Source organism: Stegodyphus dumicola, chromosome 6 (genome assembly GCF_044657685.1).
Source record: "Stegodyphus dumicola isolate Sdum_Otavi_A_Nest chromosome 6, ASM4465768v1".
In the NCBI taxonomy this organism is placed as follows: domain Eukaryota; kingdom Metazoa; phylum Arthropoda; class Arachnida; order Araneae; family Eresidae; genus Stegodyphus; species Stegodyphus dumicola.
The window spans coordinates 64396743-64410517 of NC_140773.1; the positions used below are offsets into that span (position 1 = coordinate 64396743).

Here is a 13775-nt window from a genome sequence, read left to right on the forward strand (position 1 = left end):
ATTGGTTTTTCTGGCAACTTAGTTTCTCATGATAAAAATCCATATAAAAAATATTTTCTAGAAAGAAAAAGTGCATTTTTCAATTCTCCAATATATACAGATTTAAAAATATGCAATAATAATAATAATAATAATAATAATAATAATAATAATAATAATAATAATAATTTTGGAAGCAATTTCGGTCTATAAATTGAGCAGTCAGAGGGTTAACTCATGAGGTATCCATGTGGAATATTTATAGACCAAACTAGTTCCCTACAACAAACCTAGTTTTGTCACCCAGATTGTGGATTATCATTAAGATTGAAATCACCTGCTTCAAATTTTTCAAATCATCCGCTTCACATTCTATCCGAAACTGCATCTCTATAAAAAACTGTCACTAAATTTTGACCCACTTCTATAGCATTTCTTCCTTGTTGGAAGTTGTAGAAAATACAATGTCATAAATGAGCTTTACCAGTAGCCATGCTTACATGATTGCTTTTCACTAAATAATGACATTAGACATTTTCATTTCAGTTAATTTAGAAGAGCAGATATTTATAAATGCAGTAATAAAGAGAGACAGCCATACAAAGGGTTTGTACACATTTCTGCACATGGAAATTAAGTACTTTTAAGGACTTTAAAGGACAATTAATGAAAAAAATTAACGACCCATTAACAAATGGGAACTGAATAAATTCAATTAAAGATATTAGCTATGCCTGAACTTCACTTAAGTGATGCCAACCTAAGAATAAAATAGATCCACAAGTAGAATGCATTATTATTAAACATAATTTAATAAACATAATTATAAAACAAATTCGTGAATAAAATCAACTTTTAATTTATCAGGTAGCATAAAATATTTTACCCTTACATTAATTGGACATATTTGAAAGAAGATTAACAACATTTTACTTACATTTTACTAATTTAGCTTTAGGTGGCTATTTTCTTTTATGTCTCATTTTGTTACTTACTTGCACAGTTCCAGAGTTTAGTAAATAGCAAGTAGATTTTATGCCAAGCAGCATAGGTTAAAATAACAAGCAAAATCATAATCAGCATGATTCATTACAGAAGACTGGCTGTTGTCACCGCTACTACTTGCCTAAAGAGAGGCCTGTTGACAGAACAAACCTGAAAGCCTTATGTAGGTAGGCACTCTTGGCAAGGTTTGAAAGTTAGTTGTGCTCTGGCCTATCTGACGCAGTTTGTGTCATAACTTCGCGTTCCTGGGGTTGTAACCCAGTTACTATAGTTTAAGGTTCCAATAAGCCACTAAAGCACCAGAGATGATAAGCTGTTTTGTATTAATTTAAGTCTCATTAGATGCAAAGAATAAAGTTTCATGTTAATTTTTACATTTTTGTTCTGGATCTTGTGACCACAGTAAAGATTAATGAAAGGCAATTACTCACTTTAATATGCACAGATAACTTTTAAGGGTGACCAGCTAGTTACAAATAATTAAATTAGCTAGTTAGATAAGAGTACTTAGTTATTTTAGATTTACATAGCTACTATTAAATTTATTTATAAAAAATATTTGCTAAAAAGGCTCTATTAAAATCACAATCGATTAACATGTCACAGCTTAAAATACATGTTATTTACAACATTGATTCTTAAATGATATTAATTGATTAAAAGCTACAAAACATTTACATTTTGTAGCAACAGTACTCAGCAAAATATTTGCGATCTTTTTAATTTGAAGCCATGCAAAACATTCTGGCTATTACATGAATTTTCTTCTCTTTAAGCATCTTTTCTAACTACAAGAAATTTGTTTCAATATGCAAAGCAATATTCTTACTAGTTTCTGCGTGTTTTATCTCCTAACTTGCAATTTCTCGACAAAGTACCTACGAGGTTTTACTCGTAGGTACAACGAGTGGTAACATTTACGAGTGGTAAATGTTAATTAGTCCAAAACCCCAGATAGACATCGAGCAAATTATTGCTATGTCTAAAGGTAACTACAAAGTCGAATAAAGGTTTAAAAAAAAGTTACCTTTTTTTTAAAAAGACCTTAGAACATAAAGACATGTTCTTATGCTAGCAAAATCAACTATAGTTTATGGTGATCTAATTAAACAGTAACAGTCAAATTCAAACTAAAAATGTGGACTAGCAGTCAAAGACCAGACAATTTAATTTTAATCTAAGCTGGTTCAGTTAAAGGCTTTAACAAATTCGTAAGTCGTTGTAACCTAGTTAGCGCATAACAAATTCAAATATTGGTAAAAAACACAAAGATGAATAATTACAAATATTCGGAGCTAGTATGAACTAATGCAGGGTGCAAGTGATGGCCAGAAACAAATTCTGTCTTACAACTGCAAAACCTGAGTTTAAAATCTATCTAGGTGATTTTCATTCTAGTGAGGAAACAGAAAGGGAAAATTATAGCAAAGGCTAAAATTATAAATAACTACTTAATTTACATAATAATTCTTCTACATATCTTTGAAAAATAATTTTCTTTCTCTTTATGTAATCGGTTTCTGTTTTCAATATGTTTCCTCTTCATTTTAGAATTTTTGGACTTAATTAAAGATTTCTGTTATTCTAAAAAAATAAATGCATATAGATTTTATAGGAAAAGTTTCTTTAGTAATGTGAACATTCAGAATAAATATAAAATGATATACGATAAGGGCCGGTTACAGAGACGATGTTGCAGAATATTTAGAACTTAGTGACACACTGAGCAACAAAATCAAGAAAAGGCAAAATTTTAGAATTTAGGATCCACAGAGATTGCTTAAGGTAGGAAAATGTGTAGCGCCAGCCCTGTGTGTGATGCAAAAGCTGTAGCTAGGGTTTTCAGTGCCCGGCGACAACTGAAGATTTTGTGCCACCTCCTGTATGCCAAAAATGAAAACATTTAATTATAAAATTTTGTAACATCAGTTTGGTATCCCATGGATGCTGTGCCCGGAGACAAATGTCCCCCCTTGCCCCACCCTAGCTACACCCCCGACGATGCATTGAGACATATAAGATTAATCTTTTAAATTGTCAGTTTTCAATTTCTTTATTAACAGAAAAATTCCTTTCTATAAATGCCTGTCCATGTGATGAGAATAGAAGCATTTTTGATATTCTGCATGCTTGTGTCTGGTGCAAAGTAGAGAAAATAATAAGAAGATAAATCATATTAAGAACAAGACTTCTAGAATCATAAGTAAAACAATTAAATATTATGTTTTCATTGTTTTTCAGAAAATTCTGCAAAAAGTAAAAGTTCATCACAAAATTTCTGTAAAATACATCCATTACGTGTTAATACCATGAAGACATTTGTCTGGAATCGTCTAGATTTGTGTGTCTATAAATCTCGCCTTAAAATCCTTCTAAACTTTGTAAGTTGCAGTGTCTAAAGTCCTAAAGAAAAATTACACCTACCAATTCTGCAACAATAAAAAGGCTGAAATATTTTTAAAAGAAGCAGAGAAAAAGGATAAAATTAATTTTATAGAGAAAACTGACGCATATTGAGATAACTATTGTGCTAAAGCGGAAAGCAGTTGCTACCTTGTTTATTTATCAGATTCAAAATATTGTATAATAAGTCACCAAAATTGAAATTAATGTCCCTTATGACAGTGAAAAATAAAAATGTTTAATTTTAATGTTATTTCTCGAATACAATTTCAATATATTAGCATTATTTTAATGAAACTGATCAATATTATATCGTCGCAAAATTCACAGAGTTCCGAATTAAAAGTTTTCTACACGAACTGATCTTAAAATTGCCAAAATGTTGATAAGTTGCCAAATTTGGAACCATTTAATAAAGAATTCACATTTCTAAACACGAAAAATTGTTTAAGAGCTCGTCATTAGAAAAAATGAAATAATTTTGAAATGCTTATGTTTCACTTCTTACTCAGAAACTTGAGTATCTCACTGTTTATATTAGAAATAGTAACAGATTATAACCCATGAAGCTATTCACACACTTAAAAGATATCTATATTTGTCAATGACTCCCCAAAAATATTTGTTCAAAATGCTAATTCACATTCAAAATGGCAGTCGTAAAAACAGACAGAAATTTCAGATGATTAAAATTAAGGACCTCCAGCCGAATTTGGCGGAAACTAAGGACTTTTAAGGGCCCAAAATTGAATAAAAAAAACTTAAGAACCATACGAACCCTGAAACATGTCTCAAATGAACACTTGCATGCATGTTAAAACGTGAAATAATATTATCGGACAAAACATTTTGGTAGACCTTATATTTTATGCATTCTGAAAATTCTAAAACAGAAATGTTGAAATATGATACAGAAATTATCATTTAATATAAGAAATAAATGAAATATTTAATTTTCTTTGAAATGATTTAACGAAACTGATTTCGTACGTTATCAGCTTACCTGATATTCACCAAACATCTAAGGTCCTTGTTCTGCATTAAAATCTCATCCTGATTCTGAATTAAATCACATATCTTTGTCATAATTTTAATATTCATTTCCTTCAAAGATGAGAGAACAGAATGTGCAGTTTCAAAGTCTAAATCCTTTATTATATTAAAAAAATGAAGTTATACATGTGTGCAAATACACATACAGATATATATATATATACACACACATACACATACAGATATATACATATATATACAATACAAAGTCTTTAATCCAGATGTCCATAATCCAGAATGATCTATAATTCGGACCTCAAAGCTAAAAACTTTTCTGCGCATGTGTAGCGTTTATGCATATATGTTTATGCATGCGCATAATACGTTAATGCATATGCATTTAATGTATAACGGTTGTATAAGCTAGGCTAAAATTATCTATTTCAGTTAATGTTGCAAATTGCATTGTTCCTTAATCTGGTGCTATTTTGGTAGATGGTTGCATGGATTTTGGCGATTTTTTTTTGGCGAGCGATACGACTTATGGTAAACCCATTGCTGGACAAGTTATTTATGGCAACCGATACTTTGTTGTCATTTTGTTTAAAAACCAATGCATTTTATTATGCATAAATTCAGTGTTTTAACTATTATTTATGGCTTTTAAATATTAAAAATCAATTTAATTTTGCATTTTTATTTGAAATAAAAATTTTGTTGTTTATGATATTTTATGAAATTTTTATGTTGTGGATGATGTAATCAATGACGTTACCTTACTTTAAAAGTAATTGGTTTTAATATCTATAAATTTAATCTGTTTTAAACATTATTTATGGCTGTTAAATATTAAAATATAATTTAATTTTGCATTTTTTAAAATAATTTTATTATGTATGATTATTTAAATAATTTTAATTCTAGGCGTGATGTAATCAGCTCTCTGATTGGTTATAGAATATTTGTGCATTAACGAGCTGTAATCAGCTCCCTGATTGATTACTGAAAATTTGTGCATTACCACGCCATTTTCAAATTTAATTCATATCTTCGAATTCCTACAAAAATGTCTCTTTCAAAGATGAATGTTGTTATTGGTAAGCTTCAAGAATTATTGGTATTGGAATCAAAAAATTGTCCTTTGAGACCTTATTTTGGCCAGCCTGACTTTCGAAATCAAAGATTTATTTATAAATTGTTACAAGGGTCAGAGGAAATTAATTTTACATTTTTGGAGGAAACCTCGCTAATTGCTTCTTCAATGAAGTGCGAAAATGTAGATCACAGATGAAGATTGTTAGAAGAGCCAATTCTGAGGTCGGTCGTATATGGTATTGTGGTCATGTTGGAAGAAATAATCGCTGTAACGATAAGAAAAGTATTAGACATTCCTCCTTTTTTACCGACAATAAACTAATTGCTGTCATTTTAGCTCTAGTGTACGAAGCGTTCTTATTTACTTATTTTAAAGTATTTAATTTAAGTAATATTTTAATTCTTTTAAACATTGGTATGATGGTTTTTAATTCGATATTCAATTGACGTAATATTTTAATCCAATTAAACATTGGCGCAATGTTTTTATAGCGGTATTTTTATTCTATTTCTGTGCTATATGAAAGTAATGATTTAACTTTTCTTTAGTATTTTATACTCATAATAAATGTATTTATTTACATTTGCCTGCCATCTTAAAAAGCAACGGTTTGAACAAAAAATTAATCCATTATTTTTAACAATATTTATTTTTTTAAAGTTTCGAATACTTCACTTTGTGCAAAATAACGTAAAAACAGTGTTTTTCAAGATGGCTGATGATTGTAAAAAGCGCGCCAACAATTGCGCCAAAGTAAATCACCAAAAATCCGTGCAACCGTCTATCAAAGTAGCACCCTTAATCCTCTAATTGGATCAGGCTTCTTATTTTTTGCAGACTGTTAGAGCAATTTTATAAAAATTAAGCTTGAACTTTCGATTATGCCAAAAAGAGTTTCCGATTCTCGAGCTGCCAAAGGATCTACAAAGCGAAAGCATGTTTTGATGTCCATTAAACAAAAAATTTAATTGCTGAAAAAAATGGATAAAGGCATGAAGAAAGTGACAGAGAGGTTAGTGAAAATGAAAAAATTTCGATTGACAAGTTAGTCGGTATTCTCGGTACAGCAATTACAGGACTTGAACAGCGAAACTTTGTAACTGAACAAGAAATTATGTCTGTTTATAGAATTAAAGAGAAAGAATTAGCACATAAAATGAAGCAACTTAAACAACTTACACTGAAAGAAATGTATAATAAAGTAAACAAATAAATATTAAGCTTTTTTTTTTTTTTTGTAAATTTTGATATCCTTTAGATCATAATTGCTCTTTATTTCCAAAATTACGGTTTCATATTTTTAATTTCATAATTTCTGCATGCCATCTTAAGAGATTTAAATTGATAATCTGTAATCCAGAAAAACCCCTAATCCGGAATCGCAGAAGTCTCAACGAGTCTGGATTAAAGACTTTGTACTGTACACACATACACGTACAGATATACATATATATATATACAGACATACACATAATGATATACCTGCACACACATGGAAGAGCCAAAATATTATGACTACTTACTCAATAACGCGTTGCACGACCTCTGGCCTGCAAAACAGCTGCAACTCGTTTTGGCTTGAATGCCACAAGTTCTTGATAAATGACAGGAGACAGGTTGTACTAAATACTAAGCAGCGGTCATGCAAAGTCGAGATATTTTGACATGGTGGTGTTTGAGCTTTGAGCTGCTGCTCCATGTGTGGTCTATCGGGTTAAGAATCCAGCAAATTAGGTGGCCAGGACATTAATTGGAATTCATCCTCATGCTCCTCAAACCACTGCTATATAATTCATGCCTTGTGACATGGAGCATTCTCCTGCTGGAAGATTCCATTTCCAGCTAGGAAGACAGGTGTGGGTGCAACTGATCCACATTTATATTTGGATAGTCCGAAACTTTCATGGTCTGTTCTACCATAACTAAGGGGGCCAAAGCTCCCCATGAGAAAGTTCCCAAAAGCATAATACCACCACCACGAGCCTGTGCAAAACTGTTGTACAGGGGGGAGCAACTGTGCACCTTAAGGACCACCACTTCACGACTATCAATGTGATGAATGTGAAATCATGATTCATCGAACCAGGCAGTTTTCTTACACTTATCCATGATGCAGTCTAAATGTTCCTGTGTCCACTGTAGGCATAGTTGACAATGACACTTAGTCAACAGAGGCACATGAGTGGGATGTCTGCTGCACAGTCCCATATCCAAAAGTATCTGATGACCTGTGTATTTCAAAACACTCACAAGTGGACTTGCATTTTATTAAGCTGTCAGCTGAACCCCTGTCTGGCACCAATTTTGCTATACCAGGCAAAACAGTCTCCAACATCCTTTTTCTTTGATGACGCATGGATGTCCAACAGCTTGCCACCTGTTTCTGTTTCATCATCAGATGAAACAGAAGATGATGTTTCATCATCATTTATCCACACTGCATAAATACTAACAGCAGATCCTAAAAAACCTACCAGTCGTGCAGTTCTGGAGATACTTATTCCGAGTCTTTAGGTGTGAGTGTGTATGTGTGTATATATATATTTATATATATATATGTGAGTGTGTGTGTGAGTATATATATATTTTTATATATATATGCATACACATATACGAGGAAAAAATATAAATATGTATGAAGACAGAATAAAAGGAAAAAGTTTATTTTAAGTAATAATACTATTTTTATAATAATAATAATAATTTGAACAGAATGCCTGAACAATTCATTACCAGAAAACTTAAAAGGTAGTAAAAACAGATTTATGCATAAAGTAATAAACTGTGTGTCCCCATAGTACAGCTAAGGGAATACATTAAGAAGTCCCTATAAAGAAGCCAATAAAATGCAAAGAGTTAAATAAGGGGGTTGTAAATTAAATAGTGGCAACTTAACCTTGAAACTTGCAGAAGGGTGGGCATGCGCAAATAGGATATGGGAGCGGTGAGGTGGCGCTGTTGTCAATGTGTAGAGTGCAAAAAAACAGTTGATCTGCTTAGAAGGATAGTTGTTGTGTTTCGTTTCCATCGCTCTAAAGCATGTTTTCAAGAGGTGACCAGCAGTCATGGCTTAAAATCGAGGTTGCCCATGGCAAAAATGCAACAGAATGCTATCGAGGATTAGTGGAAGCCTGTGGCACAAGTGCTTTACCATATAGGAGAGTAGCACGATGGGTTCAAGCATTTCGTTCGGGTCGGAATGAGACTGTCTGAGAATGAGGATTTGCAATGCACAGGTTGGCCCTCCATTATTCAAGAGCAGATTGACATCCTGAGCGGTCCCCTTGTAGAGTCATTACGTTAATTGGAAGCAGGAAAGATAAAAAATATGCAACCGCCTTCGCCGGGAATTGAACCACAGACGTCTGAAATACCGGCTCAGTGTGCTGACCACTACACCACGAATGCACGCTAGGGAAGTGGGAGAAATACCTTATATTCTTACCATAGACCGCCGATGGACCGTCTGAGAGTTATCCTTAGAGGTTGGTATGAGGTGCTGCTGCTGCATCAAATGGTGTGGCGCATAATAAAGAAATCTCTCAACATGAGGAAAATTGCTTCCCGCTGGGTTCCACATCAAGGAACTGAAGTACAGAAATGGCACCAGTATGCACTGGCTGGCACCCACTTGGAGAGATACCGCAATGAAGGAGACACATTTCTGCAGTGTATTGTCGCCATTGATGAGACATGGGCACGAGCCTATGAGCCTGAATTAAAGCATCAATCAAATGAATGGCATCACCAAGGTTTGCCACGTCCACAGAAATTTCAATAGGAACCCAGTCGAGTGAAAGTTATGCTAATTATGGCATTCAACTGGGACGGTGCGATTCTTACACATGCTGTACCCAAAGGACAAACTGTCAACACAGAGTACTATTGCCAATTTCTACAGCACCATCTGTGTCCGGCTATGCGGCGCAAACGTCCACATTTATTACACAACAATCTCCCTGTTGTATTGCATGACAATGCTCGTTGCCATGTCGCACACAATGTCACTCTCCTTTTGCAACGGTGGCAGCGGGAGATCCTGGAACACCCTCCCTACTCACCCGACATGAGTTCTTGTGACTTCGATCTGTTGCTGGAAGTTGAAGGAACCCTTCCGAGGTCACCGATTTCATGACGTTTCATCTGTACTTCACGCAGTAGGGCGCTCGGTCGCTCACATGAACAATTAACACCTTGCCACTGGTCTACAACGACATTTGGAAAACAAGTTATAAGCTTTGCTGGTGTGGACATCCCGACATTTGGAAAACAAGTTATAAGCTTTGCTGGTGATTACATAGAAGGAATGTAATGCAACTGTACTTGTAAGTCCATTAAAAATTGATTTATACCTATGTTGCCACTGCTTAATTTACAGTCCTCATAGATCAATTTATTCAGGTCACTTAAAAGGATGCAAAGACAATAACAACAAAGCGATGACCTTGCCTTATTTTCTCTCAGAAGATCTTGGCATTCACGTTTTTCAACATCAGACAGAGTTTGTGTGTTAACTGAAATTTCTTCACTGGACGCCTAAAATTGTGATAAGGCCAAATTATAAAAATGAAAGATTCTTTTCAATCAATCAGTTCAAGATCAAGATCTAAATTTTAACATAAAACACTTCTCAGGCTACTATTAGTTTTAAAAACTAGATGAAGTAAAAGGACTTGAAATACATACCTTAGAAACTTTTTCTCCATTAGAAGTGGATAAATTAACTTTATCTTCAATAATAGCTGAAAAACAAAACAAAGTCCTTGAAAATAATTCAGTATTAATTTTCCTGTCATGTATTTAAACAAATAGCATGTTTTAAATAATTTGAAAAATCTCTTCAAGAATCACTTTGCATGTCAAAATAATTTTCAAGGAAAATAATATTTATCATTGTTAAAAATACATTTTAATGATCACAAGTTTGAATTACAGTTAGATACCGAAAATCTGCTGAGCTGAAATCCGCGTTGCTTCTCAGAATACAGTCAAAAGTCGTTAATTCGGACACCCATAATTCGGAATGATCTATAATCCGGACCTCAAAACTAAAAACTTTCTGCGCATGCGCATAGGCGTTTACGCGTGCGCGTAAGACCTTTTACGACTGCGTATATGAGTGTGCGCAAGTGCAGAATACGTTTTCGCGTGCGCGTTTTATGTATAATGGACGTATAAGCTAAAATTATCTAATTATCTATTTCAGTTAATGTTGATGATTGCATTATTCCTTAATTTTTGAATTGGATCCGGCTTATTATTTTTTGCAGACTGTAAGAGCAATTTTATAAAAGTAAGCTTAAACTTTCGATTATATCAAATAGAATTTCTGATATATATTTGTTAATATGTAAAGGATCTAAAGCGAAAGTATGTTTTGAAATCCTAAATCTGTTTATCAATTTCACGCTGCTCGGCGGGGGGAACGCCGCGGCGGGCGCGTAATGAATTGGAAGTTGATCTGTCAGCACTATCCTTATCATCAGGGCAGATGTTTTTATTTTATTTGGCTTATAATTCCTTACCAAATTAGTATTTTATCTCGATGTGCTCCGTCTTTGATATGATTTAAAACAAGTTCCTCGTCATTATAATTCGCTTCCGATAGCGAAGAAAGTGAAAGAGGTTAGTGAAAACAAAAAAGTTTCGATTGACAAATTAGTCGGTGTTCTCGACACAGCAATTATAGGACTTGAACAGCGGAACTTTGTAGCTGACTTTATTGCTACTATGTCTGTTTATGTGAATTATGTCTGTTTAATAGAATTAAAGAGAAAGTATTATCACATGAAACGAAGCAAAACTTAAACAACTTACATTGAAAGAAATGTTGAATAAAGTAAACAAATAAATATTAAGCTTTTTCTTTTTGCAAATTTTGATACCCTTTAGATCATAATTGTTCTTTATTTCATAAATTATGGTTTCATATTTTTAATTTTAGAATTTCTGCATGCCATCTTACAAGATTTAAACTGATGATCTATAATCCGGAAAAATCGATAATCCGGAATCGGCGAAGTCCCGACGAGTCCGGATTAACGACTTTTGACTGTATAAACATTTAGTTTATAGGTTCCGGAAACTGCAACATGGAGTACGAAATATCGAAGAAAAAATACTTACTGGATAATGACATCATAATTACCAAATAATAATGAGTCATAATGGGAATACCAAATTATTGACATCATGATAAGAGTTTTTCTTCTTCCAATCTGCATCGAGGTAAAAAAGCAGACGATTAACTCAACTCTTCTTTCAAGTTCACTCTTCACGTTGTTTTACTTTCTGAGCTTTGTTATTTCACGAGATTGTTTAGTGATGTCGTTTTTTTTTTCTTTTTATCTGGATATTTTGTGGATAAATTAAGAAAATTTAAAATTTCAGAACTTTTAATACAATGACAGATAAGAAATGCACTCGCGATTTTACTGCTTGCAGTGTTGAAAAACATAAACACGTTGCATTGATGGTAATGAAAAAAGTGGAAATTCTGATATAGATGGAGGCAGGTGCTACTGCTCGGTTTATAGCAGAATCGTATGGAATTGCCATACGGACCGTGTATGACATACAGAACAGTAAAGAAAAGCTGTTGAAATTTTACAGCAACAGCGATTCTAACACCGGAATCCAAAACCAGAAATCTTTACATGAAGCGAAATGGTAAACCTCGATGCTGTCTTGTACGAGTGGTTCCGGCAGCGGCGGAGTGATGGGGCACCTATTTTAGGACTACTCCTGAGAGAAAAGGGGAAGCAGATTCATGCTGATTTAAAAATAGAGGAGCCTAATGTAAATGAACAATATAATATAATCAGTTTATATATGTAATAATAATTTAATGCATATAATTAATTATTGTATTAATGTATATAATATCTTAATTAAATGTATCTAATATGCCTTATTTATTTTGCACTTTTAGTCTGAATATTATCTTTTCTGTCCTGAAATCCGCAAAATCCTAAAATCCCCACAATCTCTGGACTTCTACTGTATTGTAAAAAATATAACAACTACTTAGAATTATTTTAAAAGCAGCATGTTGGTCAAAAGCAGTAAATTATCAAAGAATTCAGTAAAAGTTTCAAATAACATAAATAAAAAAAAAATTTACATTCTGAAATATCACTTTCATCATCACTTAAAATTCTACTTTTGCACTTGGCAGTGCCCCTCACTATTTCTTCATCAGAAAAATCATCATTTAAGAGATTGTTAGTTTCAACATCATCGGGTGATGGTAATTCTAAAGACTTCTCTTGAAAATCAGGTCCTGTGAAAGACAAAGTAACAAATCTAATAATAACTTCATACATATGGATTTCTTTAAATTTAATAAAAATCATGTCATTTTAAAAATGATATGATTTAAAATGTTATGTTCATCAATGTATATTTATAGAAAAGTATCAACACATTTTTAATGACCCAAGATACATTTAAATACTCATTATTTTAATCAACATCCTCTACATCACAGTTTTAAAAACATTTCACAAGCGAAATGTATTTGGCTCCTGAGTAACATGAAGCATAAGATGCCCGTCCTGAATGGTTTCAAAAAGTCTATATAAAACTTTGATTCTCCAAATACTTAACTTCAGATAACCTATATTTGATCTGAAACCTTATTAATAACATACATATAGATTATTAATAACAGATTTTATACATTGTATACATTAGTTATTGTATTCTCATAATAAAATAAAATGGAGATCACAATTATATGAAGTCATTGTCAATGCCTAAATTTATATACTCTGCTTGCAAGATAAATGTTTATACCTACATTAGTATTACATAATGTAATACAAAAATACTGCTATTTCTGACACCAGACAAAAACTCAGAAAAGTCTTCATATTAGATTCATATATATTTCATAGTAGTATGTAATGAAACACACTTAACAGTTTTCTTAACAGAAATCTTTACTCTTTCTCAATTTAAACCAGTTCCATTTATTATTATTATTTATTGATAATTAATCTGTTTCTTACTGACTAAAGTAATTTTTGAGAAAATAAAATTTTTTGCTTATTATGTCTTTTTATAACTAGTTTAGGTTTTGCATAAATTTTAATTACTTAAGCAACTGCTTTTTTAGTCATCTGGACAATTTTCACACAAAAAAGAAGTGATAATAAAATGACAGTTTAGGAATTAAAATGAAAAAAAAAAAAAAAAAAAAACTATAGAGAAAGATTTTTATATCCTATTACACTCATACTTGATACTTTGAAATATTAATAAGAACTTAAATAATTATTTTTACACAACGCATAAA

General features: G+C 32.4%; 1 protein-coding gene across 6 annotated transcripts in view; it reads right to left on the minus strand.

Moving 5' to 3' along the window:
- The window catches only part of LOC118184395 (recQ-like DNA helicase BLM), a 172840-nt gene that overhangs the window by 103058 nt on the left and 56007 nt on the right, over positions 1-13775 (minus strand). For all 6 annotated transcript variants that reach the window (XM_085818426.1, XM_085818425.1, XM_035354059.2 and 3 more), the window contains 4 exons: positions 12600-12758; positions 10163-10218; positions 9926-10012; positions 4391-4536 (listed from right to left, as the gene is read on the minus strand). In XM_085818426.1, coding sequence (XP_085674552.1) covers positions 4391-4536; positions 9926-10012; positions 10163-10218; positions 12600-12758 — 448 coding nt within the window. The remainder of the gene's footprint in view (positions 1-4390; positions 4537-9925; positions 10013-10162; positions 10219-12599; positions 12759-13775) is intronic.